The sequence below is a fragment of the Rhinolophus sinicus genome, linkage group LG04 (genome assembly GCF_036562045.2).
Source record: "Rhinolophus sinicus isolate RSC01 linkage group LG04, ASM3656204v1, whole genome shotgun sequence".
In the NCBI taxonomy this organism is placed as follows: domain Eukaryota; kingdom Metazoa; phylum Chordata; class Mammalia; order Chiroptera; family Rhinolophidae; genus Rhinolophus; species Rhinolophus sinicus.
In genome coordinates this window covers 24,331,635-24,358,834 of record NC_133754.1, presented here as the reverse complement: position 1 = coordinate 24,358,834, position 27,200 = coordinate 24,331,635, and the positions used below count along the sequence as shown (strand labels likewise).

Genomic DNA, 27,200 nt, shown 5'->3' with positions numbered 1-27,200 from the left:
AACTACAACAAGAGGGCACACACAAGGAACACACCTGGTGCACCTGGCTCAGGTGACCAGAAAGACTACACCAGTGAGCCCCACAGCACACATACTACGTAAGGCCACTCTACTAAGACCAGGAGACATAGCAGCTCTACCTAATACGTAGAAAAAAAACACAGGGAAGCAGCCAAAATGGGAAACAAAGAAACATGTCCCAAATAAAAGAACAAAACAAAGCTCCAAAAAAAAAAAAAAGAAAAAAAGAACTAAACAAAATGGGGACAAGCAATCTACCAGATGCAGAGTTCAAAATACTGGTTAAAGGATGCTCACTGATCTCAGTGGGAACTCCAACAAAGAGATAGGAAACATAAAAATGGAGACAGAAAACATAAAAAAGAACCTGTCAGATATAAAGATATAATAACTGAAATGAATACATTACAGATTAGATTAAGAAGATTGAACTAGCAATTTATAAGATAAGGTAGCAGAAAACACCGAATCAGAACAGCAAAAAGAAAAGAAATCCAAAAAAATAATAATAATTTAAGGGGCCTCTGGGACAACATCTAGCATACCAACATTCACATCATAGGGATACCAGAAGGAGGAGAGAGAGAGTAAGGAATTGAAAACCTATTCGAAGAAATAATGATGGAAAACTTCCCTAACCTGGTGAAGGAAGTAAATATAAAAGCCCAGGAAGCACATAAGAGTCCCAAAGAAGATGAACCCAAAGAGGCCAACACCAAGAAATATCAGAATTAAAACGCCAAAGGTTAAAGACAAAGAAGGAATCTTAAAAACAGCAAGGGAAAAACACCTAGTTACCCACAAGGGAGCTCCCATAAGACTATCAGCTGACTTCTCAACAGAAACATTGCAGACCAGAAGGGATTGGCAGGAAATATGCAAAGTGATGAAAGCAAGGACATAATACCAACATTACTCTACCCAGCAAAGCTATCATTTAGAATTGAAGGACAGATAAAGAACTTCCCAGACAAGAAAAAGCTAAAGGAGTTCATCACCACCAAACCAGAATTACAAGGAATCCTAGAGGGACTTCGTTAAGATGAAAAAAAAAAGAAAAAGAAAAAATATGAATAAAATGGCAAAAACTACATATCTTTCAACAATTACTTTCAATGTAATGGATTAAATGCGCCAATCAAAAGACATAAGGTGGCTGAATGGATAAGAAAACAAGGCCCTTACATACGTTGCCTACAAGAGACTCACTTCAAATTGAAAGACACACACAGACTGAAAGTAAAGGGATGGGAAAAAGATTTTTCATGGGAAAAAAAGAAAGAAAAGACTGGGGTAGCAGTACTTACACCAGACAAAATAGACTTTAAAACAAGGGCTATAACAGAGACAAAGAAAGATCCAGTAATCCCACTTCTCGGTATTTATCTGAAGAAACCCAAAACACTACTTCATGGGGACATGTTCAATCATATGTTCACTGTAGCATTGTTTACAATGGCCATGCTGTGGAGTCAGCTTGGGTGTCCATCGATGGATGAATGGATAAAGAGGAGGTGGTACATATATACAATGGAATATTGCTCGGCCATGGAAGGGAACAGGTTCTTGCCATCTGCAGTGACAAGGATGGACCTGGAGGGTATTGTGCTGAGTAGGGCATGTCAGAGAAAGAAAGACAGATGCGTGTGATTTCACTTTTATGTGGAATCTAAATAACAAAATAAACAAACAAAACTGAAACAAACTCATAGATACAGAGAGCATTTTGATGGTTACCAGATGGGAGGGGGGTTAGGGGTTGGTGAAAAAGGAGAAGGGATTAAGAAGTACAAATTGATGGGATTGCATTAAATCTGTATATTGCTTTGGGTAATATGACCATTTTAACTATGTTAATTCTTCCAATCCATGAACACCGAATGTCTTTCCATTTCTTTGTGTCTTCTTCAATTTCTTTCAAAAATGTCTTGTAGTTTTCAGCATATAGGACTTTTACATCCTTGGTTAAGTTTATTCCTAGGTATTTTATTCTTTTTGTTGCAATTGAAAAAGGAATTTTTTTTTCATTTCTTTTTCTGAGATTTCATTGTTAGTATATAGGAATGCAATGGATTTTTGTACATAGATTTTGTAGCCAGCAACTTTACTGTATTTGTTTATTGTTTCTAATAGCTTTTTGGTGGAGCCTTTAGGGTTTTCTATACATAGCATCATGTCATCTGCAAAAAGTGACAATTTTACTTCATCATTCCCAATTTGGATGCCTTTTATTTCTTCCTTTTGCCTGATTGCATTGGCTAGGACTTTCAATACTATGTTGAAAAGCAGTGGTGATAGGGGACAGCCCTGTCTTATTCGTGAATGTAGAACAAAGGGCTTCAATTTTTCACAGTTAATTATGATATTAGCTGAGGGTTTCTCATATATGGCCTTTATTATATTAAGGTATTTTCTTTCTATATCCATTTTATTAAGAGTTTTCATCATAAATGGATGTTGTATTTTGACAAATGCCTTTTCTGCATCTATTGATATAATCATATGATTTTTGTCCTTTATTTTTTTTATGTGGTATATCACATTGATTGATTTGTGTATGTTGTGCCCCTCGGTTGAACCCCACTTGGTCACGATGTATGATCTTTCTAATGCATTGTTGTATACGATTTGCTACAATTTTGTTTAGGATACAAAATCCCAATGGCATTTTTTAAAGAAATAGAACAAAAAAAATCATCAGATCTGTATGGAACAACAAAAAAGCCAAAACAACCCGAATAGCCAAAGCAAGCCTAAGAAAAAAGAACAATGCTGGAGGTATCACACTCTGGATTTCAGTTTGTACTACTGGGCAACAATAATCAAAACAGTATGGTATTGGCAGAAACACAGACACACAGACCAATAGAATAGAACTGAAAACCCAGAAACAAATCCACATAAATATGGACAATTTTCAACAAAGAAGCAAAAAACATACAATGGAGAACAGAAAGCATCTTCAGTAAATGGTGCTGAGAGAATGGGAAAGCCACATGCAAAAGAATGAAACTGGACTGCTATCTGTCACCATGTACCAAAATTAACTTAAAATGGATCAAAGACCTAAACATAAGACCTGAAACAAACTGCATAGAAGAAAACATAGGTACCAAACTTACGGACCTTGGGTTCAAAGAAGATTTTATGAATTTGACTGCAAAGGCAAGGGAAGTAAAAGCTAAAATAATTAAATGGGACTATATCAAGCTAAAAAGACTCTGCACAGCAAAAGAAACCATCGACAAAATAAAGAGGCAACCAACCGAATGGGAGAAGATAATTGCAAACAATGCCTCCAATAAGGGGCTAACATCCAAAATATACAAGGAACTCATACAACTCAATAACAAAAAAACAAACAATCCAATTGAAAAATGGGCAGACTACCTGAAGACATTTCTCTAAAGAGCACATACAGATGGCCAATAGACATGTGAAAAGATGCTCAACATCACTAATCATTAGAGAAATGCAAATAAAAACCACAATGAGATATCACCTCACCCCAGTTAGAATGGCTATCATCAACAAGACAAATAGTAACAAGTGTTGGAGAGGCTGTGGAGAAAAAGGAACCCTCATACACTGTTGGTGGGAATGCAGACTGGTGCAGCCGCTATGGAAGGCAGTGTGGAGGATCCTCAAAAAATTAAGAATAGAATTAACATATGACCCAGCAATGTCTCTCCTGGGTATCTACCCAAAACATCTGAAAACATTTATCCATAAAGATGTATGTGCCCAATGTTCATTGCAGCTTTATTTACGGTGGCCAAGACATGGAAAGAACCCCAAAGTGTCTTTTGATAGATGACTGGATAAAGATTATGTGGTATATATACACAATGGAATACTATTCTGCCGTGATAAAAGATGAAATAGTGCCATTTGAGACAACATGGATGGATCTTAAGATTATTACGCTAAGTGAAATAAGTCAGACAGAAAAAGTCAAGAACCATATGATTTCATTGATATGTGGGATATAAAACTGAAAGCAAGAAAGGAACAAGACAAACAAATAAAGAAACAAAAACTCAGACACAATAATTTAGTGGTTACCAGAGAGTAAAAGGGGAGGGAAGTGGTAGAAGAGGAAAAAGGGGATCAAATACATGGTGATGGAAGGAGAACTGACTCTGGGTAGTGAACACACAATGTGATATATAGATTATGTATTACAGAATTATACCCTTGCAATCTATGTAACTTTACTAACCACTGTCACCCCAACAAACTTTAATTAAAAAAAAAATAATAGTAGTACAAATTGGTTGTTAAAAAGTAGTTATGGGGATGTAGGGTATAGCATAAGGACTACAATGACTAATATTGTAATAACTACCGTGTTTCCCCGAAAATAAGACCTAGCCAGACAATCAGCTCTAATGAGTCTTTTGGAGCAAAAATTAATATAAGACCCAGTCTTATTTTACTATAATGTAAGACCAGGTCTTATATAACACAACATAACATAACATAACATAACATAACATAACATAACATAACATAACATAACATAACATAACACATAACATAACTCCGGGTCTTATATTAATTTTTGCTCCAAAAGACGCATTAGAGCTGATTGTTTGGCTAGGTCTTATTTTCGGAGAAACACGGTATGTATAGTGTCAGATGAGTACTAGATTTATTGGGGTGATAGATGGAAGGGGATTGGGGTCAGAGTGAAGAAGCTGAAGGCATTAAGAGTACAAATTGGCAGTTAGAAAATAGTCATGGGGATGTAAAGTAAAGCATAGGGAATGTAGTCAATAATATGGTAATAACTGTGCAGTGCCAGGTGAGTCCTAGACTAGCCAGGGGCATGTATAGCATAGGGAATATAGTAAAAAACAGTGTGATAACGTGGTACTGTGTCAGATGGTTGCTGGACTTATGGCGATCACTTCTGTAGAGATATAAATGCTGAATAACTATGGTGTATACCTGAAACTAATATAATATTGTATGTTAGTTATATGTTAATAAAATCTTTTAAAAAATTAGTTGTAGCTAAATATGTTAGCTTATAACAAGACTAACCCACTACCTGTTTTTGTAAATAAAGTGTTATTGGAACACCAAAAGAAAGAAAAGAGAGAGAGAGAGAGAGAGAGAGAGAGAGAGAGAGAGAGAGAAGGGAATTCCAGAGACAGCAAGAGAAAGAGAACTGAGTTCTGTGAATAACCTCTGCCAAATCTCTGGCTGATCTCTAAACAACACATGTGTATAGGGAAGACCCAATCAGGCCTACTAAGGTGAAAAAAACTTAACTGAAATTTGAGCTGCTGCCCAAAAGGCAGAGTATACATTTTGAGTAGAACTCAACGTATCTAAAACCTGAACTCTCTTTTGACCCTAAATCTGCCTCGCCCATAACCTACCCATTTCAGCCAAATGCAAATTCATAATTTCAGTTACTTTAGTCCAACTATCCTGGAGTTAGTTTGACTCCTATCTTTCTTTCACACCCTTAATCTAATTCATCAAAGATCCTACGGTCTCTACTTTTAAAATACATCCAACCAGTCTGCACCACTTGCACTGCTACCACCCCGATCTGAAGCACTAGCAACTCTTGTCCAGATTACTACAATAGCCTCACGAGTCTCTCTGCTTCCACCTTATAGCTCTATAGTCTTTTCAAAACGCAATTATCTGGGACATTAAGAAAGTTCTTTAATATTCTTTGAAGGTCTACTATGTACCAGCCACAATGGTCCTTTTACTAACGTTGGATAATGTCACAGCTCTTTCCAGGATACTGTAATACTTCCTTTCACTTAGGTTTAAACCCAAGTTCTTACAATGTCCTCAACAGGCCCATGACTTCTCTAATTTATCTCCAACTATTCTTCCTTCCACATCCCAGTCACACTGGCTTCCTCATTGTTCCACAAACACGAAGGCATCCTCTTTCCTTTGCATTGGCTGTTCTCTGCCTGGAATCTTACTTGAGAACTTAGTTGTCTCCCTCAGCTCTAAATCTGTATGAACATCTAACCTCTGTGAGGCTGACCAGGGACCCATGCAGTTGTGAATGTGCTCTCTTCCCTGCTCTCCATGCAGTACTATTGATTATCCTGGTCTAGTTTTGTTTTTTTTTCCTTTGCAGTTATCACCTTCTATCATACTATGTGATTTATTTATTTATAGTGTTTACTGTTTGTTTCCCGCACTTTTTAAAATATAAACTCCATGAGGCCAGAGATCACTGTTTTGTTCACTGAGGTATTTCCAATCACCTAGACCAATGCTTGCCACATAGATGTACGAGAAATATTTAATGAATGATTTTCATTCTCATAATAATGAGCATGTGAGGCAGGTGTTATATATTATCATCCCTATATCATCCCAGACGGAGAAGTTGTAAGATTTGGGTGTGAGGGGAATAGAGAAGACTAAGTTTTTTATCCAGGACCATCAAGCCATTGTCCAGTTGCAGCAGTGGAACTCCAAACTAATATCTTTGAATTCTCCAAATGTTAGTGCAGAAAATAATTTAACAAACCATTTAAACAATTAAACCTCCTAATTATACAGCTAAGCAAAAAATTTTTTAATATTAAATATTAATATTTATTGTTCACGATATCCTTATAAAAGTCTTCAGTGGTTTGACTTTTAATTTTAAAATATTCAGTGCTGGGCAAGTTGACCTGTATTAGGCCCTTGACAGAGCACAAGAACCAAACTTTAAGGGTGGCTTTAATATAAAAGTAATTCTATTGTATCTAAATCATATTCTCTGAATTTCGAAGACCTTTTATTAAAAAGTAAGTTATTGCTTACTTCTTTTTTCCTAACTATGATTCAATTCTGTTTATATTATTAAATTTAGGAAAAGGTTTAAGACAGAGGATTATATTACCAGCTAAGAGATTATAAACCTTTAAGAAACAAATTCGCACATGCACGGAGTCTGTGATGGTTAATTTTATGTGTTAACTTGGCTGGGCAAAGGTACCCAAACATTTGGTCAAACATTATTGCAGCTGTTTCTGTGAGGTACGCTTGAGATGAGATTAACATTTAAATCACAAGACTGAGTAAAGCAGATTACCCTCCATAATAGGGTGGGCCTATTCCAATCAGCTGAAGGTCTTACTAGAATAAACACTGACCTCCCCTGAGCAAGAAGGAATTGTGTCAGCAGACTGTTTTTGGATTGAAACTGCAACTCTTTTCTGAATTGCCAGCCTGCCCCATCAGATTCTGGATTTGCAAGCCTCCACAATCATGTGAGCTAACTCCCTAAAATCTTTCTCTCTCTCATACATACACACACACACACACACACACACACACAGGGTACCAAAAAATGTATACACATTTTAAGAAAGGATAAATTCTATTAAAATTGTAAAATTCAATATATACTGATAACAAAAGATGAATACAAGTCATGTGTATACAGTTTTTTGGCACCCCCGGTATATATATCCTGTTGGTTGTTTCTCTGGGGAACCCTGACTAGCACAGGTTCACAAACAAAACTGTTTCTAAGTTCAAGAGTTACTTGTGCATTAGAAACACTAGGGAACTCCATGTGTTAATTACCTTTTTTGTCCTATCAATAAAATTCTAAATGTCAGCGGAGCTGAAACAAACTAACTGAAAGCTGGGACACAAGGCCATCAATGACCCTTCAGAGCAGACACTGGTTTTACCACAGAGAGAAAATGTATCACACACTAACTATATTCTAGTGTTGCAAATTTTTTCCTTTTTCTGGCCCCAGGAATCCTTTGCTCAAGAGAACCCACTCTTAGAATCCCTGAATGTTAAAGGGATTAAAAAAGAGGGGATCTGATATAAACAAGGATAGAACATGCCCAAGCCCTCATAAAAGACAAGTCCTTGAGGGATGCTGCAGTCCCATGAGGTGTTACAGAACAAAGTCTGAAAACTTGTCGAACTGCCTGTCCCCAATAAACTCTGTAGTGCTACTACCACCACCATCCAGGGCATTTTACAGAAACAATAGAGATCAAACGGTTTGCCCAAGGCTGCAAAATTAGCTAGCCAAACTGAGGCCTTTTAACTTTGTCCTTTATTTTGACTATACATGCAAATTTTTAAAAAATTAACAGGTATGTTTCTAAATGTGCAAAACAGTACCTGCACCATGTGCCAGGTTAGCAGAGGAAAAAACCCCACAGTACACAGAACCGTGTGGCAGTGTTCACATCGGCACATCTGCCTCTCTGGAATTGCTCCTGAGGACTTCATCTCTCCTATGAGAGGAAGGCAGCCGAGTCTTTATTTTGCCTGTAAGTGGCTCTATATTAACGATAAAAGGAGATTCTGTTCAGCACTAATAGTGCAGCAAATTATAGCACTGAAATATAAATTAAATTGTAATTATTTATTTCTAAATAATCGATCTTGGGTAAAACCTGCCCTTGACATAGAACACAAAATATTTATACGCAACTTTCCTAAAAATCACATTTTTACCTTGAAACAGAAACATGGACAATTCAATGAAATGAATGAACAAATAGTATTATATTTTCCATGTGAGCAGAAAACATTAAATGACTTGTTCAAGGTCACATAGAAAATGTGAGTGTCAAGATATCATCTCAGGTTCTAACTCTAGGCTAGTAGAATTTGAACTCTAGAAGGGCAGACACTCTCTCTTTTGTGTTCACTCCTGCCAGCACCTAGCACGGTGCCGTGCACACCCCTGGGGCTGATGCCAGGATCAGTGCGCATGCTCGGAACAGGTGTTAGGAGAGCTACCTGTGCTGCTGTAGAGGCAAAGTGACTGAGAAATGGACAGTAGCTCTTTTCGCATCACAAAGCTAATCTGTAGTGAAGAACTGAGAATGAGTCACAGCAAACTGCTCAACCATGGATTACAAATCAGTCTCACGGATTTGTCAATCTTTAGGATGACTATTTCCAATTTAATCTCCTTCCCACCACTTATGAAGAATCACAGCAGTTAGCATCCCCTACTCCTGCGTTTCTATCATTGACTTTTATATTCCTATTACAGATCCTGAGGAACGCCCTATAGAAAAACTTGGCACCTCTTGCCACCAGTGATCAAAATCATACAAACCTCTGTCAGTTGTTTCAGTTGGCCTTTGTTTTCACTTAATTCTTCTGATAGGTTATTCTTTTTCACTTGTAGTTCAGAGATTTCCTTTCTTAATGGCTCCACTAGTTCATAGAACCGAACCTTAAAAAAAAATTAAATAAGCAGTCTTAAAACCCAAATTATAATTTAAATTTGCTAATTTATAGTACTCTCGATTATTGGTAATAAAAGGAAAGTTTAAGATAATGAAAGTTTTAAGGCGTTTCAGATTGCATGCCTGTACAATAAAGTTTTCTTTCATTTGTACAAAACTAAAACAAGACAATCGTTAATTTACCTGACCACTAATACTTAATAATGTTCAGTTCAGTTCCCTCAAGGCCCGGATTACCTATAACTTCCTACCTGGCAGTCTTTCCTTCCTCTCTTCTGTCAATATTCCATGTACTACTTACTTGTCATGTCCTACCACTGCTCACTCTACACTATGCTTGTTATTTCCTAAACACTTCAAGTGTTCAAGAGTTTTGCTTTTGCTACTTCCTCTGATAGAAAAGCTCTTCCCACATATAAATGCATGGCTCATGCTTTCACTCCCTTCAGGTCTCTGATCAAATGTCACCCTGTCAGTAACGCCGTCCCTGAATCCCCCAACATGATTTAAAATAGCATTCCCACCTGGTGGCAGACCCTATTCTTCACTCTTTTCTCCATAGCATTTATGACAAACATTCTACATATTTTACTTTATTGTTTTTGTTGCTCCACTAGCATGTAAGTAAGCTCCATGAGGGCAAGTATTTGTGTCTGCTTTGTACATTGCTCTATCTCCAAAGCCTAAATATAGGATAAGCCTATATCTGAGGCTCTTGGTGAAGCTCTACAGACTGATACCACTGCACTGTAAGGTACAATCAGGATGAAGCAGGAGGCATCTTTCACATCACTACTTCCATTCGGTTCAGACCGCTCTTCCAAATCCTAATTCTCTTAGGGAACTTTGCCTGCCCTAACCTAGTAAAACTAAGAAGTCACGAGTAAATTAGGAGAGGGCCATTAGGGACTATTTATTGTGTAGTATACCATCTGAAACACCTTAATAAATTGCTGTGTTGCAAAAGTGTTTCTTAGGAGGTAAGTCCTAAGGTTAGTCCTCAACACAATAAATCTGTGTATAAATAGTAGATTTCACTGCCTGTGAAAACACACAATATGACAAGGAATACTAATAAACCAGAGAGCAAAAATATGCATAACTGACACTAATGGGATACTTTATATCTATTACTGATAAAGCCTCAAGGACAGCACTTAATTTGTTTTGGAAGGTCAATGTTGGGCAGAAAAATTAAATTTAAGCTATTTAAATAAAAAGCTGGACAAAAAAATAACAGTACATTAGTTCTCATTTGGATAAGGTTTCCAGATGAAGTCATCTGGAAACCTTATCCAAATGAGAACCAAGAATAGTAATCACCACTCCAGCAAAAGAGTAGGTAATATTTATTATGTTTAGGACCGAGCTAAGCATTTTACGTACATAATCACAGTTAATCTTCATAATTACCTCAATAGAAAGAAAGGCGCTATTATTATTATTATTAACCCCTTCACAGATGAAAAAATTCAAACCTCTTAAGGAGAAATGACATCTATATATCATAAACCAGCAGTTCTCATTGTGTGGTCTGGGGACGCTTGGCTCCCCACCCCACCACTCTGAGACCTTTTCAGGGAATTCACAAGATCAAAACTCTTTTCCTAGTAGTGTTTTGCCTGTTTTGCTCTCATTTCTCTTACGCCTGTTGCCCGATAGCTACATGACGTGTGATCTCATTGTCGTCAAGGCTAAAGGAAAATGTCCTTAAACATTATTGTGTTCTAAAAACGTCTCAGTTTTCTTTAATTAAAAAAAAGTCTGTTTTAATTTCTAATATGGTAAATATTAACAGATATAGCCCATATAAACAAAAGCTCTTCGGGTCCTCAGTAATTTTGGGAGTATAAAGAGCTGCTGACACCAAAAAATCTGAGATTATTGCCATAGATCAATCTTTCGTGTAGATTTGTGTAACCAACATTGCAGGCAAGATCCTGAACTAGATCCACAAAGCTTTCCCTCATTTGACCCCCTTTATAATCACACCAACATCCCTCTCCTCTACTAACCCTAACCCCCAGCAATCACTTACTTGTTGTTTATCTCTATAATTTTTCATGTTAAGAATGTTATAAACCACCAGTTCATAATAAAGTAATTCATTTCTATAGACTATGCAGCCATTAACTTTACAGCGCTATTTATTGCTTGACTTTGGAGGTCAACGGTCAGGACCCTTTAAAATTTGATGATCTGCACACCATTCACCATCTTCAGATTAGGGCCATAACATAATTGGGAACTTCAGAAGCTATGGCTACAACAAAAATAGCAAATTTTAGTCTGAAAATGCATGTCGTTTTTAAAAAACTGACACAAGACACTTACAGATACATATTCAGGAATAGAAAGCTGATCTTCAGGAAAACCTTTGAGTTTCATATATTGCTCTTCTGTCAACTCAAAGTCATGCAGATTTCGATGAATATCTCCAGCTTTCTCTCTTAGTTGACGATTTGTCTCTTCTAGTTGTTTCTGTCTCAATAAAATAGTTTCCATTTCTTGTTTCATTAGTTCTTGATATTTTCTATGTTAGGAGAGAATTTGCGGCAAGCTTAAAAAAGTTCTCAAGAGTTAATTTTCTCAAAGTCACCTTTTTGTAGTAACATAAAATTAGAAAATTAGAAAAAAAAATTAAAAATGGGAAGCTCAAATAGTATATTTGGCTGTAGCTAAAAATGCTTCTTTACTTAACCAGTTAAACATGAAATGACAATTCTACACTAATTACTAAATATGCAGCCATGTAAATTATTAAATAGAGAATATTTTTAAAGAATAATTTCAAAAATTCAAATTATATAATTACACATTTCTTCTGCCTAAGGTTTCAGGCTTATACATCTGTTTTGGACCCTACTTATTAAAGTAATTATCATTCCTCTTTGTCCAGATACGTCAAGGTGTACCTCTTTAAGATAGCAATATTGAATCACCAGAAGGTGTTCATTCAAACAATGAGGTAATGAAAACAGTAATCTGCACATAATTATCATTCTCAAAGAATACATGTGGTAGACACTGTTATTGTCAGCTGCGTACCCAAAGATTTTGAGTAGGAAGGGACCATCTGATTTTTCCCCTCCCTACTACATCACTCCCAGCAACATCAAACACGATGTTATTTCTCCTATCTTAAATGAACAAACAAAACACACAACTTTTGACTCCATTTCACTTCCCCCAGGGAGCAAAACTTCTCAAAAGTTGTCTACACTCACTATCTCCAATAGTTTTCCTCTTAAACTCATGCCAATCAGGCTTTCACCTCCCCTCCCCTCACTGAAAACTCAAGGTCACCAATGACATCCATATTGCTAATAATAAATTCTCAGCTCTTTTCATCCCTAATAACAATTGACATAACTGATCTCTCCTTAGTTATACACTTTTCTTTGCCTGGCTCCCAAGAAACCATACTGTCTTATTTTTCTCCTATTTTACTGATGGTACTTTCTCAGTCTTCGTTTCTGGTTTGTCTTAATGCTGGAGTACCTGGTCCTCTCCTCTCTATACTCACTCCTGTAGGGAATTAATCCAGCCTCATGACTTAAATACGGTCTATATCCAAATGACTCCCGGATTTCTATCTCTAGACCAGACTTTTCATGTACCTCTACATGGATTTCTAATCAGACAACTCTAACTTAACATGTACAAAATGAACTTCTGCTCTTCACTGCAAACCTGTTCCACTGTGGTTTTTCTCATAGCTGATAGCAACTCCATCCTTTAATTTATTCAGGTCACAAATAGCACAATCCTTGGCTCCTCTTTTTCTCTTAAACCCCACATCTAATCCATTAGGACATACTATCATTTTTACCTTCAATATATTCAGAATCCAACTACTTTTCACCCCCGTCAGCTATGATGAGGATTATCACAATAGACTCCTAACTGGCCTCAGCATCACTCAATGTGATAAATGTCTGAAGAATGAGAACAGCAGCCCTGTTACCGAATGCAGTGGTTCTCAGTGTTGTCCCCAAACCAGCAGTAACACCAACCAGCAGCACCTGGGAACTTGGCACAAATGCAAATTCTCAGGACCCCAACCCAAGTCAGAACCTGGAAGTGGAACCCAAAAATCTTTTCGACCAAGCCTTGCACGTGGTTCTGATGCATGCTGAAGCTTGAGAGCCCACTGATGTACTGTGATAGCGGCTGATAATTTGGTCAGGTAATTTTAATTTCAGCTAAACAGTGAAATCTTATAAAGGGAAAAGATACCTTACTTCACACATTTACCACTTATTAAAATACAGAAACACTCATCTGCCAAATTTTTTACATAAGGTCTAGATTTGTTTAAATATGGAGGTATTTGTGTGTGTGTGTGTGTGTGTGTGTGTGTGTGTGTAAATCACTGTTCATAATTTCCAAGTTAAATTTCTTTACAACGTCAAAAGACCTTAAAACAGACTTGAGAAGAAATCTTAGGAGAAATCTTATAGATATATTTATTTTTGCCCCCAATCTCTAAGTCTGTCATGCTTACACTTAATTTGATGATTTTTTTAGTCACTCCTTTTCATTGACTCTTTCCAAGGAATTCACTATAATTTTCATAAAAATGACACATCTTTTTCATACTCATCTGTTTATATAATTTTAATTAAGTTCTATAAGTATAATAAGTATATCTGGAATAGGCATATTTGAGAGTAAACACAATGGACTCGTGATAAGCACCACAGCTGAGCTGGAGAAACTATACAGGCAAATAGAAGATACTTTACGCTAGGCGATTTCAACAGGCCATGAAAAATCAATCGGTATGTTTTTCAGAGCAAATAAAAAAAAGGTTAATCCAGACAGTAGGTTAAGTGGTGGTCAGTTTAGAGAGCTCCCATTGTCTTCCACTGGCAATGTTTGTTGAATGAATGTTGAACTTTGACTTTTTATACTTCGTGTACTGTATCAAGTAACCTACTTTTTTTTTTAATGTAAAAACTGTTACCATCTTTGGTTTAAAATTTCTCTACTTTGGCTTATACTCACGTGAGTGAAAAGTAATGATATTACTTTTAACTATTAAATAAGTATTGTTGCTTTTTAAAAACTTACCTGGCATCCTTCTGCTGAAAAGTTAATTGGCTGTCTAATCTCAGTGTCAGCAGCTGCTTCTGGTGAAGTGCATCATTAAGTTTCTCTTCCAATTCTTCAATCTCAATAAAGAGGAAAAGGTAAATTATGCAGTCAATTTTCAAATTTATTATTAAAATGCACTTAAAAGAAACAGGCTAAAAATAGATACAGGTTTTTTTGCAATGGTTTTGTCCACAAACTACAAAGTCTGCTTTAAAATGGTTTTTAAAGTGTGGTTTGAAACTGCTGCCTCGTGAATGTCTTTTCTGCCATGCTGTCACCTAGATTATTTTTTTCCTTTAACCCACACTCAGTGAGAAGCCCACTGACAACTGGGATTTTTTTTTAAATTAGTTTCAGGTGTACAAAACAATGTAATAGTTAGACATTTATCATTTATATCCCTCACAGAGTGATAATCCCTCTCCCCCCTACTATCCCTCTGACATCGCATGAAGCCATTACATTTCTACAGTCTCTATTCCTAATGTTGTACTCCGCTTCTTGTAAATATATATATGTACATGTATATATATATATCTATATATCTATATATACATATAGATATATAGATATATATATATATATATACACACATGCACATATATACACACACACACACAAAATTGTAGTTGACATTCATTATTGTTCAGCTTCAGCTTCAGGTGTACAGTGCAGTGATCAGGCATCTACATCATCCCTGAGGTGGTCTACCTAATGAGACAAGTGTCCACCGCATACCCTACAAAATCTTTACAACAGTATTGATTACATTCCCCAAACTGACCTTCGTACTCCCATAGCAATCTTGTAGTTACCGATTGTGCTTTCTAATTCACCCGCCCCTCCCATCTAGCAACACAGTTTTTCCTCTATGTCTCTGAGACTGTTTCTCATTAGTTCATTCATTTATTCTTTTCTTTAGATTCCAGATATAAGTGAGATGATATGGTATGTGTCTTTCTCTGTCTGACTTATTTCACTTAGCATAATGTTCTCTAGGTCCATCCATATTGTTGCAAATGGTAAGATTTCATTCTTCTTTATGGCTGCGTAATACTCCATTGTATAAATGTACCACAGTTCCTTAATCCAGTTGTCTACTGATAGGCATTTCAGTTGTTTCCATGTCTTGGCTATTGTGTATAGTGATGCAATAAACATAGAGGAGCATAATTTTTTTTGAATTAGGTTTTTGGATTTCCCCGGATAGATACCTTGGAGTGGAACTGCTGGGTCATAAGGTAGTTCCATTTTCAGTGTTTTTAGATACCTCCATACTGTTTTCCATAGTGGGTGCACTAATCTGCAAATCCACCAACAGTGCACAAGGGTTCCCTTTTCTCCACATCCTGGCCAGCACTTGTTTGTTGATTTATTGATGATAGCCATTTTGACTGGGGTGAGGTGGTATCTCATTATGGTTTTTATTTGCATTTCTCTAATGATTAGTGAGGTTGAGCATTTTTTCATATGTCTGTCATCTGTATGTTCTCTTTAGAAAAATGTCTCTTCATGTCCTCCGCCCATTTTTCAATTGGGTTGTTTGTTTTTTTGGAGTTGAGTTTTTAATAAATTTTGGATATTAACCCCTTATCGGATATATCATTGGCAAATATCTTCTCCCATTCAGTAGGTCCCTTTTTGTCTTATTGATGGTTTTTCTTTGCTGTGAAAAAGCTTTTTAGTTTGATGTAATCCCACATGTTTCTTTTTTATCTTACTTCCCTTGCCCAAGGGGATATATTAGTAAAAATCTTACTCTGGGTAATGTCTGTAAACTTTCTTCCTATATCTTCTAGGAGTTTTATAGTTTTAGATCTTACATTTAAGTCTTTAATCCATTTTTAATTTATTCTTGTATATGGTGTAAGGAGATGGTCCAGCTTCATTTTTTTGCATGTGTCTGTCCAGGTTTCCCAGCACCATTTATTGAATAGATTGTCTTTACCCCACTGTAAATTCTTGCTTCCATTGTCGTAGATTAAATGATCATATAGGCATGTATTTATTTCTGGGCTCTCTATTCTGTCCCATTGATCTACATGTCTGTTTTTATGCCAGTACCATGTTGTTTTGATTACTGTAGCCTTGTAGTATAATTTGATGTCAGGTATCATTATACCTCCCACTTTGTTCTTATTTCTCAAGATTGCCGAGGCTATCTGGGATCTTTCATGGTTCCATATAAATTTTAGGATTATATGTTCTACTTCTGTGAAAAATGTCTTTGGTAGTTTGATAGGAATTGTGTTGAATTGTATATTGCCTTATGGCAGTATGGACATTTTAACGATATTAATTCTCCCTATCCATGAGCATGGTATGTGTTTCCATCTATTTGTATCTTCTTTAATTTCTCTCTTCAGTGTCTTATCGTTTTCTGAGTACAGATCTTTTACTTCTTTGGTTAAATTTATTCCTAGGTATTTTATAGTCTTTGAAGCAATTGTAAATGGGACTGTTTTCTTAACTTCTCCTTCTGATATTTTATTATTGGTATATAAATTGCAACTGATTTCTGAATATTCATTTTGTATCCTGCTACTTTACTAAATTCATGAATCAGTTCTAATAGTTTTTGGTGGAGTCTTTAGGGTTCTCTCTGTATAGTATCATGTCTTCTGCAATTTTACTTCCTCCTTAACAATTTGGATGACTTTTATTTTTTTTTGTCTGACTGCTGTGGCTACAACTTCCAGCACTATGATGAATAGAAGTGGAGAAAGTGGGCAACCTTGCCTTGTTCCTGATCTTAAGGGGAAAGGTTTTAGCTTTTCCCATTATGATGTTAGCTGTGGGTTTATCATATATGGCCTTTATTATGTTGAGATATGGTCCCTCTAGTCCCACTTTAAGAGTTTTTATCATAAATGGCTGCTGGATTTTGTCAAATGCTTTTTCTGCATCTATTGATATGAGCATATGATTTTTATTTTTCATTTTGTTAATGTGATGTATCACATTAATTCATTTGCGGATGTTGAACTACCCTTGCATATCAGGAATGAATCCCACTTGATCATGGTGTACGATCTTTTTAATGTATTGCTGAATTCTGTTCGTTAATATTTTGTTGAGGGTTTTTGCATCTATGTTCTTTAGGCACATCGGCCTATAGTTTTCTTTTTTTTTGTAATGTGTTTGTCTGATTTTGGGATCAGGGTGATGGTGGTCTTGTAAAAAGGTTTGGGAGACTTCTCTCCTTCTGGATATTTTGGAATAGTTTGAGGAGAATAGGTGATAATTCTTTTTTTAATGTTTTGTAAAATTCACCTGTAAAGCCTTCTGGTCCAGGGCTTTTGTTTGTTGGGAGCTTGTTGATTACTGATTCAGTTTCCCTGGTGGTAATCAGTCTATTCAGGTTTTCCGTTTCTTCTTGAGTTAGCCTTGGAAGGTTGTATGCTTCTAGAAAATTGTCCATTTCTTCTGACAACTGGGATTTTACGTTGGTGTTTCACCCAGGAAATTATTTCTAGGCCAGACTCTGCATTTGTGCTTTAGATCCATATATCTGACTACTACTCATATTACAGTTTAGTACAAATATCAAAAATGAAACTAGTCGTCAACCTTACCTAATCTTATATTTCTTGCATCTCCTTAGTCTTCAAAGAAAAAAACTGAGCCGTGTTTGATATATCTAGTTCTGTCTCACTGCTTATTCTGATCAAATACCAATTTTTTTGAGTTTACTTCATAAATAGCTGTCAAAATTGTACCATCCTCTTTAGGATGCACTGGCAAGTCTTCAGTCAGACTCTTATTATAATAACCACCTGGGTTATTATAATGGTTTCCTCTATGGTTCCCCTGACTCCAGTTTGTAAAGTTCCAAACCCAGCTTCATTTTACTTTTTAAAAATGCTATTATGCCTGAAACTAATAATACACACATACACACACCCACACGCTAAGAAAAATCTATTTCCCCAGTTCTAAATCCTTCAGTGGATCCTGTCTTCACAATAAATTCCAAACTTCATGGCATAATATACTAGCCATTCTCTATCTGGCCCTTGCCATCCACTTCTCGTTACTAGCTTAAAAGGAAACAGCCAAAATAAGTGCTTGCCATTCCCCAAATATGCCGTACTCTCTCTTAAGCCTCTATGAACTTGCGTTTTGCTCTTAGTCTATTTAAATAATTATTTATTCTCTCCAACCACCCAGGCAATTCTTGTTCACCCTTTAAAATAGATTAATTTAACAGCCAATCCTTTAGTATCTTGCATCACCAAATTTCCTCTCTACTGGATCATTCTTACCATTAACCAAACGTGTTCTATCTCCGACTAAAAAAACAACACTCCCTTGGCTACATCACTCCCTCTGCGGTAGTACCATTTCTCTGCTCACCATCAGAGCAAAACTTCAATATGGTTTTGGTCCCATATTATTCCCGTAAAACTGTTCTTGTCAAAGTTATAAATCACCTCTATGATGTGCCGTCCAATAGTTACCTCTGCATACGCATTACGCGACAGCATAATTTCACAGAGCTGACCGCTCATCTTCTTTTGGCTCCCATGATACTCCTCTTTGGTTTTCCTCCTAACTCAGTGCACATGCTCAAGCTTCTCAGGTTCCTTTGCTGCATTTGGGGCCCTCTGCTCTGCCTAGGTAATGTCATCTAATTTCATGAGTTTAAGTGCCATCTATATGCTGGTGCATGTAAGACACCAGCATGTGCATGAGTACACAGACACAATCTAGTCATGAACTCTCCCCTAAACTCTGACAATTCCATTTGAGAGTCTAACAGAAATCAGAAGCTTAGCATGTTCAGTACACAACTTACATTTTGCCTCCCAGATCAGTTTTCTCCCAGCCTTTGATACATCAATAAACGGCTCCAGTTAATGAAGACAAAACTGTAGGAGTCTTGCATCAGGCAACAGCCTAATAACTGTCTTCTTCTACCTTATCTGCCCTTAGTTTATTACTTCAGTGCTATTTTGAATACAAAAATCAGGAAATGTAACTCCAATTGCCTGAAACCTGCCAACAGTTTCTCTGACGACATAATCTAAAGCAAGGGATAAACAATGGTGATGTCCAAAATCCAGCCCACGTCTTGTTTCTGTACAGTCCACAAGCTAAGAATGTGTTTTAAATTTGTAAAGGGTTTTTTTTTTTAAAGGAAAAATATATGGTAGACTATATGTGGCCTGCAAGCCATAAAATATTTACTCTTTGGCCCTTTACATAAAAAGTTTGCTGACTCCTTATCTAACGTAGCCATTATTAAGTGATGCTATGTCACATGACCTCAAAGACACCTTGTTATATGTTTTTTGATCAGGTCTCTCACTTGAATGTCATCTCCATAAATAAGAAGATTTTGTGATATTCATTGCTATATTCCCAGCAACATGTCTCAATAAATGTCTTAACTCAACAAATGATAACCACATTCCTCATAATTATTAGTTTGCAAACCAAGAATACTGTTACCCCAAGGACAGAAACTTCTTTTTTCAGGGTTACAACTTTTACAATTTCAACTGACTTCTAAATTAAGTCCCTTAACTCAAAGACAATCAGGCTGGGAAGATGCCCTCTTTCATTTCCCAAGCAATACGGAACCCACAGATCTCTGATGAAGATAAACAAAGAGCTCTAGGCATTTAAAAACTGACGAGTAAGAAGAGTGAAGAGGAAAGGATTAAATAAGTGGAGTAAGGAAGGGGATTTAGACAATAGTAGATGGGTTAAAGTGGAAAGCTAATAATTCTCTAGTGTCAGGAAGTTTGGCCTAAGCAGTTATACATCTAAGTTCTAGCAAGCAGCTGAATGGGAAGTGGCAGTTTTTAACCTTAGTGATATTTTTAAAGTTTCCTTGAACCTATTTGTTCCTGCTTTTAGACATGGAATCAAATCAACATAGGTCAAGACATTCATAGCAATAAACTATAGTAGGGCCGGCCCAGTGGCTTGGGCGGTTGGAGCTCCGTGCTCCTAATGCCGAAGGCTGCTGGTTGGATTACCACCTGGGCCAGTGCCAAATGGCTCAGTTGGTTGGAGCGCGGGCTCTCAACCACAAGGTTGCCATTTCCGACTCCTTGAGTCCCGCAAGGGATGGTGGGCTCTGCCCCCTGCAACTAAGATTGAACACGGCACCTTGAGCTGAGCTGCCGCTGAGCTCCCAGATGGCCCAGTAGGTTGGAGCGCATCCTCTGAACCACAAGGTTGCTAGTTCGACTGCCACAAGAGATGGTGGGCTGCGCCCTCTGCAACTAAACAACAGTAACTGCACCTGGAGCTGAGCTGTGCCCTCCACAACTAACATTGAAAGGACAACAACTTGACGTGGAAAAAGTCCCCAATAAAGTCCTGTTCCCTTCAAAAGAAAAAAAAAACTATAGTAAATTGTAACATTAAACATTAGTAATAAATTGCAACACTGAAACATTAGTAATAAACTGCAAAAAACATAAAACATGGCATTGCTGCCATACTGGAGTAGAAAGACGTTAAAGAGATTCACCTATTTCTTAACTTAAAAAGGTCCCCACCCCATGAGTAGGAAAACACTGTTACTTGTCTGCCCAAACTCAAGTCTTCCCTTCTTTATAACGTAACTCTGATTTTTACTAGTGACAACAATGTGTCCAGCTAAAAACGTAAGTTTCCCAGCTTCCTACCCCTTGCAGTGAAGGGTTGTCATGCTACATACTTCTAGTCATTTGTGATCACTAGCTTGAGCTTCTGAGAAAGTCTTTCTTTCTTTTTTTTTTTAACTTTTATTTTAAGTGTGTTTTTCCAGGACCCATCAGCTCCAAGTCAAGTAGTTGTTTCAATCTAGTTGTGGAGGGTGCAGCTCACAGTGGCCCATGTGGGGATTGAACAAGCAATCTTGTTGTTAAGAGCACTGGGCTCTAACCAACTGAGCTAACCAGCTGCCCCCGAGAAAGTCTTTAAAGGGGACTGACTCATTTGGCATATGCCCCACTTTCCAATTACCCTTCTCCTTATTTCTGCCCATAACAGACATACTGGAGGCACATCAGCTATTTGTGATTCTGAGGTGAAAAGCACATGGTAAAAACAGCTGTGCAGAGGGTTAAAACGGAGCCTGGGTTCCTAATGATACTAAGGAGTAACCAACCATACCAGGTCTAAATTATGTATTTTCAGATTCCTGGTATATCCGAGAAACAAAACCTTTATTCTGCTTCGGCTACAGTTTCCACATTTCTGTTACAAGGCAGCCACTATTTTCCAACTCTCTGGTCTAACACTTGAATTTGATCCCTGACACACTGGATAGCAGGTTAATCTTTTTTCATAGCAGAAATACCTATAATATTCATGATACTTGACCGTTCAGAACTACTCGAACAATTCCAAGAACAGGAAGCTCAGTAACTTAAAATTAGGTCATTTAAATGTTAATAGCAAGAACAGTTTTATATACAGGAAAAATCTACCTTTCCTGTGACTTTCCTGGAGGTGTAGTTTAGTAAGGGAAATCTAGTTTTTGTGATGCTAGCATGTGAGATTTTCATCTTTGTATCCCCAATGCTCAATGCACTGGTATGCTCTGGAGAATGAGTGAAGAGCTAAAATACTGTTCTCTCATCAATCCCAGACTCACACCTTCTCACATTTTACATCTCTGTAAGTGGAATGCATTTTATAATCTATAACACATAACAATTTAACTTGGCAGTTTTTATGGCAAAACACGAAATGGTCCGTCTTACAATCGAGGTGCCTTGGAACCAATGAATTATGGAAGACTAATTCTTCTAACATAATAATATTTCTTCCTATATTTGTCAGAGAACATCTTACCTCCAAGGGGTCTCAAACAAAGCAGTACAACCCTAGTGCTCACACCATAGACAAAAAAACACGAGAACATAGAGTAGGGCAGCTATTCTGGAGAGCAATTTGGCAGTACACTTAGTTAAATTAAGTATATACACCCTATGAGACAGTTTTCCTCCTGAGTATGTATGTTAGAGAAATGTCTGCAGAAGGCCAGTGCTACATGTGTGGCAAGAAGTTGGAGCAATCGTGGAGCCGATCACTGTGGAAATGGATGTATAGATTGGTAGATGCACATGAAGGATTACGTAGAAGTTGGAAGCAAAGCAGTAGATATACACAGGGTAATACGAACGATTTTAAAGCCAGCGCTGAGTAGAAAAGGAAAACAACTATAAAAGAGATGAAATCTAGAACAAAACATGCAATCTACATTCATGTAAAGGAAAAAATAAGATACTCACTTCCAAAAATAAGTGTTAAAAAAAGGTTAAAAAATAAAATACCTGCACAGAGAGGAGGACTGGAAATGAGCTATGGGACTAAAAGGAATAAATATACAAAATAAAGTAACCTTGCAAGGACCGACGATGATTATGTGTCATAAACTCGGGAATACGAGTAATTCAGTCTTCTACATTTGCAGTCCAAGTAGAGAACAACAAAAAGAACTGTACTAAGCACCACAAGTACAAAAGTAATAGCATAGTACTGAATTAGGGCAACCACTACTGTTATTTATCACATACCAGGCATCTATGAGCTCATGTGTGTAATTTAATCCTCCCAACAACTTATTTCTATGAAGTAAATACTATTATTCTTATTTCACAGGAAATGAGGGAATAAAAAAGTTAAGGAATTTGCCCAAGGTAACTAGTAGGGCTGAAATTCAAACCCAAACTGTGTGTATCTAGAACTGTAGCTCTGATCTATTACACCAGAGAGCCTCTTATTTCTTTAACATAAAGCTTATAATTTAAAAAGGAGAGAAGCCATTTATGTACAACCCAGCACAATGAAAGCTGGAAACAAATAATAAAAAAGTGGCCAAACATAGCCTGGATGTGGCACTTGATAAAATAGTTTTGACTGACTGGGTGGCTTAATGAATGGGGGACTATCTCAACGTCTTCAATGAGTTTAGCATTAAAGGAGATTCTGTGGCAGAGACATATAGGCCAGCAGCACTGTGGGGAGTCCATGTGAGGAGTGAAAGAATTACAAGGAAAGGAATAGCGATGGGAAACCACTGGATTTACTCCATAAAATACCAAGGAACCTAGTGTGGGGAGGCGACTGTGTAGAGAGCCTAATGGAAGTGTTAGGAGATTCTCTTGGGTAGAATATGGGCTTTATTTAATTACACTTGATTTGAATCCTACGTGGTTCCATCACTTCCATCTGAATAGTCTCCACATGCTATTAACCACTTGTGGCTCTGTTTCATCACAAGTAAAATGGGGTTCATTCCCTCATTTAAGAAATAGCTGAGCACTTACTATGTGCCAGGAACTGTTCTAAGTACTGGAGATACAACAGTGAATACAGAAAAGTCCCTGGTCTGCATGGACATCACACCTACTAAGAGAGACAAATACCAAAGCAACAGAGTCAGGCAGTCTTATGAACATACGTAAGGCACAGAAAATAAAGGGGGTGAAAAAAAATGAGGAGATCACTTTAGTTGATAACAGCAACAATCACTAACACTGTGTGCTTACTAAATATCGGGCACTACTCTAACTTATTCTTTTGATTCATTTGATATCATTGGTCACGTAAGACCCCCCCCCCTCCAAAACACCTGTATCTCAGAGAGTTATGAGGCTTAAATGAGAGAACATGTGGAAAGCTCCTGGAACAGTGACTGGCACAAGATAAGCATTCAATAAGTGTTAGTTATTAATATTAAAATAAAATTGCCTAAACGATTTCTTTACTTCATCAAGACTTTGGGGTTTAGGAGGCTATTTTCCTAGAGACATAGGCAAGATATTGAAGTACATTAGTGTGCACAGTGAAGGACTAAAATTGTATACTGACTTGGCAAGAGAAGGCGTACTGAAACAACAAAATGGGATGACGGGATAGGAAGATGTGGGATGAAGAGCAAAGGTGGAGGTTCTGCTATTGGAAAGAAAAGATTTTCTCAAGTTAGAGATAGTAAGAGTTAAGAAGTGTCTTTTTTCTTTCTGAAATCACTATAAATTTCTTAGAGCTAGTGACAACTTTACCAGGTCTTACATAACATATACTGTAATGGTAAATAACCACAAAGCAGAAAAACAAGGAGTAGGAAATCCCTTCTTAGTTGACAAACTTATTAAAGATTATGGTAACAGAATTTATACTTGGTACTATGACACAGTAATATCAAATTGAAAGACAAATATAATCACTATCAAATAGAGATTCCAATGAAACCAAATCTCCAAGGCAGAGGACTATACAGATTCAATAATATAATTAAATTATGATCTTGATTCTCCCAACCAAACTAGTCACATCAGGGTTAGTTCTCAAAGAAACAGAAAACAACTTGGCTAGGAAAAAACACCTAATATACCTCACGCATGATAGATTTAAAAAATTAAACCTACAGAAGCACCCCTTCTTTCAGTACTTTTTGATACACAGAAATATTATTCACAGCACCTTCTAAAAGCGGTCATCTTGAAGTGATGATAAATGTATCACTTCAAGTTCAAATTACATATATAAAAACAAAAGTGCAATTCTTATTTATCTGCATCTTGAAGACAATAAAGTATATAGGTAACAAAATTTGCAACTGCTCTTACCTTTGTAAGGTACTCTACTTTCAAATTGTCGATCATCATATTTTTCTGGGATAGCTCTATTTTCAGTAACTGAATATTATGAAGTAATTCTTTCCGTTCAATTAGCTGCCTGGTGATTTTGATTTTACCATCTCGTTCTTCTGATGAGGAAATGTCATCTGTAGGAACTGTTGTTTCTAAACTAATATCTTCAGATTCTAGAGAGCTAGAGACATTTATTGTTTTTGATGCCGAGGCAATTTTTCGAGACATTATATTATTATGGTTCAGTTTTCTTCTCCAATTCTATTTCAATTTTCTGTAGGTTAAAAAAAAATTAATTTAAATGCACTCAAATATTCTCTGTGGAAAACAAAGTATATTAAAGAGATGCTGAGGATTCCCTAAGTAATTTTTGGGCAATTTGGAGGACCCCAAATCTAGGACAGATTAGAAAATTACTGCTCAGATCAAACATATTAAATCAAACTCATTAAATCCTACTCAATGAACTCAAGCTCTTGGATGAATTAAGAAACCCAGTTCCTGTAGGCAGGAATCTTACCGTGTTTCCCCGAAAATGAGACCTAACCGGAAAATAAGCCCTAGCATGATTTTACAGGATGACATATGTCATGCGGGGTCTCTGGTCCCGTTTCCTGCCTAAGAACGCAGGATATGGTGAGGCCAAAAAGGAACACCCACAGAGCCACAGATAGGGGAATCATACCACCATATTCTTGCTGGCGGCCGAGTTGGAGACACAGGAAGCAGGAGCTGCACAATCCACAACCTACTGACCGCTTCTCTGCCAACCAACCCAACTCCCTAGCTAGCCATGGCAATTATATTAGTGGCTAATGGCTAACTGGTTACAGCTGACGGCCACCCAGCCACAGCGATGGCCATCTACTACCCAAGCCAGCACCTTTCCACGTGAGCCCGAGAGCCTGGAAACTGCTCTCTCTGGGACCCTGTTCCCCTGAACATAAGCCCTAGTGTGTCTTTTGGAGCACAAATTAATACAAGACCCAGTCTTATTTTTAGGGAAACACGGTAGTTGGAGGAAACAAAGTAATGTACGAGATAAAGGATAAAGCTCTAAATCACTGGTACCCAGGAATGCTCCTAATACAAGCTGTACATGTTCAAGATTAGAAAAACTCCTTCTGAGTTGGTCAGGGGAAGGTTATACAGAGATAGAACTTAGAATCTTGAAGGATTTGGAGAGGAATAGTAAAAAGGGAAAGATGTGCAAGTGTTAAGGTTGGTACTGAGGTGGCAAAAGTATAAAACAGCAGCAGAAGACAGTGGTTGTCAGGCTGGGGCCAAGGCTTTGTGTATCAGAGTAGGGACTCCCCTTAACTCCAAACAGACACACATACAACCTTAATAATCAAGACTGGAGGGCCTTGTAAGTCAACACCTGTTCGAAATGTATTCTACAGGCGATGAGGCATCACTGAAGATTTTTTAAAAAGGTAACCAGTGACATACAAACATGTTTTATAGGTTTGCAGATAGCAGAATGAAACAAGAGTAGAAGAGAAAAAATCAAGAATTCTACGTCAAACCACTTCTCCTTTCACAAGAATTCTAGCAACTCCTGTGTTTTAATAGTACACGCTAGAACAATGCTTTGCGGTATTGCATATATCAGTTTTTCCAAACGAAACGATGCGTGTGGAGGGGAAACGTAAGAACTTTAGTTGGATCGGCTTCCCTCCTTCTTAAAGAGAAAAGGGAAGGGGAAGAGGAAATCAAAGACACGCAACATCAGCTGGATTACAAAGGGTCTGGGACTGGGGCTGCCTACACACGCGAGGTGAAGAATGAAAACCCACACTTGGCAGCGTGGGAGAATTGCTTGCCCCACGCGGGATAGGAAGGGATAGCGGAAAGCGACCTCGAAAGCTTCAATTACCCCACGTCGAAGGCTGGGCGAGCCGCCACTGCCACCACTTCTGCCACTTGAAGGAGCGGAAGGCGTCTTCAGACAGCAGCTCAGGTTGCAGCCCGTCACACAAAAAAAAATCTCAGGCCGGGGACCGTTAGGACCCGTAACCAGGACAACAATTACTCCCAAAGAGGGACGGTGGAAACAGCAGCGTATAGACGCCCACGGCGCCGGAACTCAGCCCACATCCGACCCGGCGCGGGAAGCAATGCATCTTGGGAGCTGGAGTCCAGAGACGGGCCCCGCTCACTTCTTGGGCGGAAATGACTCCGGGCTCCGCCCATCCGCCCCGAGCTCCTAGCTTTCGCCCAATCCTCGCAGCCCTCAGAGAGCCAACCAATGTCAGTGGCG

At 37.6% G+C, this 27,200-nt stretch overlaps 1 protein-coding gene across 2 annotated transcripts in view; it reads right to left on the bottom strand.

Moving 5' to 3' along the window:
* PIBF1 (progesterone immunomodulatory binding factor 1) overlaps positions 1–27,054 on the bottom strand; it is a 179,862-nt gene extending 152,808 nt beyond the window's left edge. The window contains exons 1-5 of one of the 2 annotated variants that reach the window (XM_019738177.2): positions 26,817–27,054; positions 24,914–25,211; positions 14,313–14,413; positions 11,571–11,769; positions 9,104–9,223 (exon numbers count right to left, since the gene is read on the bottom strand). In XM_019738177.2, the coding sequence (XP_019593736.2) occupies positions 9,104–9,223; positions 11,571–11,769; positions 14,313–14,413; positions 24,914–25,165 (672 nt within the window). In that variant the 5' untranslated portion in view covers positions 25,166–25,211; positions 26,817–27,054. The remainder of the gene's footprint in view (positions 1–9,103; positions 9,224–11,570; positions 11,770–14,312; positions 14,414–24,913; positions 25,212–26,816) is intronic. The other variant, XM_019738176.2, reaches the window with a different exon arrangement.
* Positions 27,055–27,200: the final 146 nt, after the last annotated feature.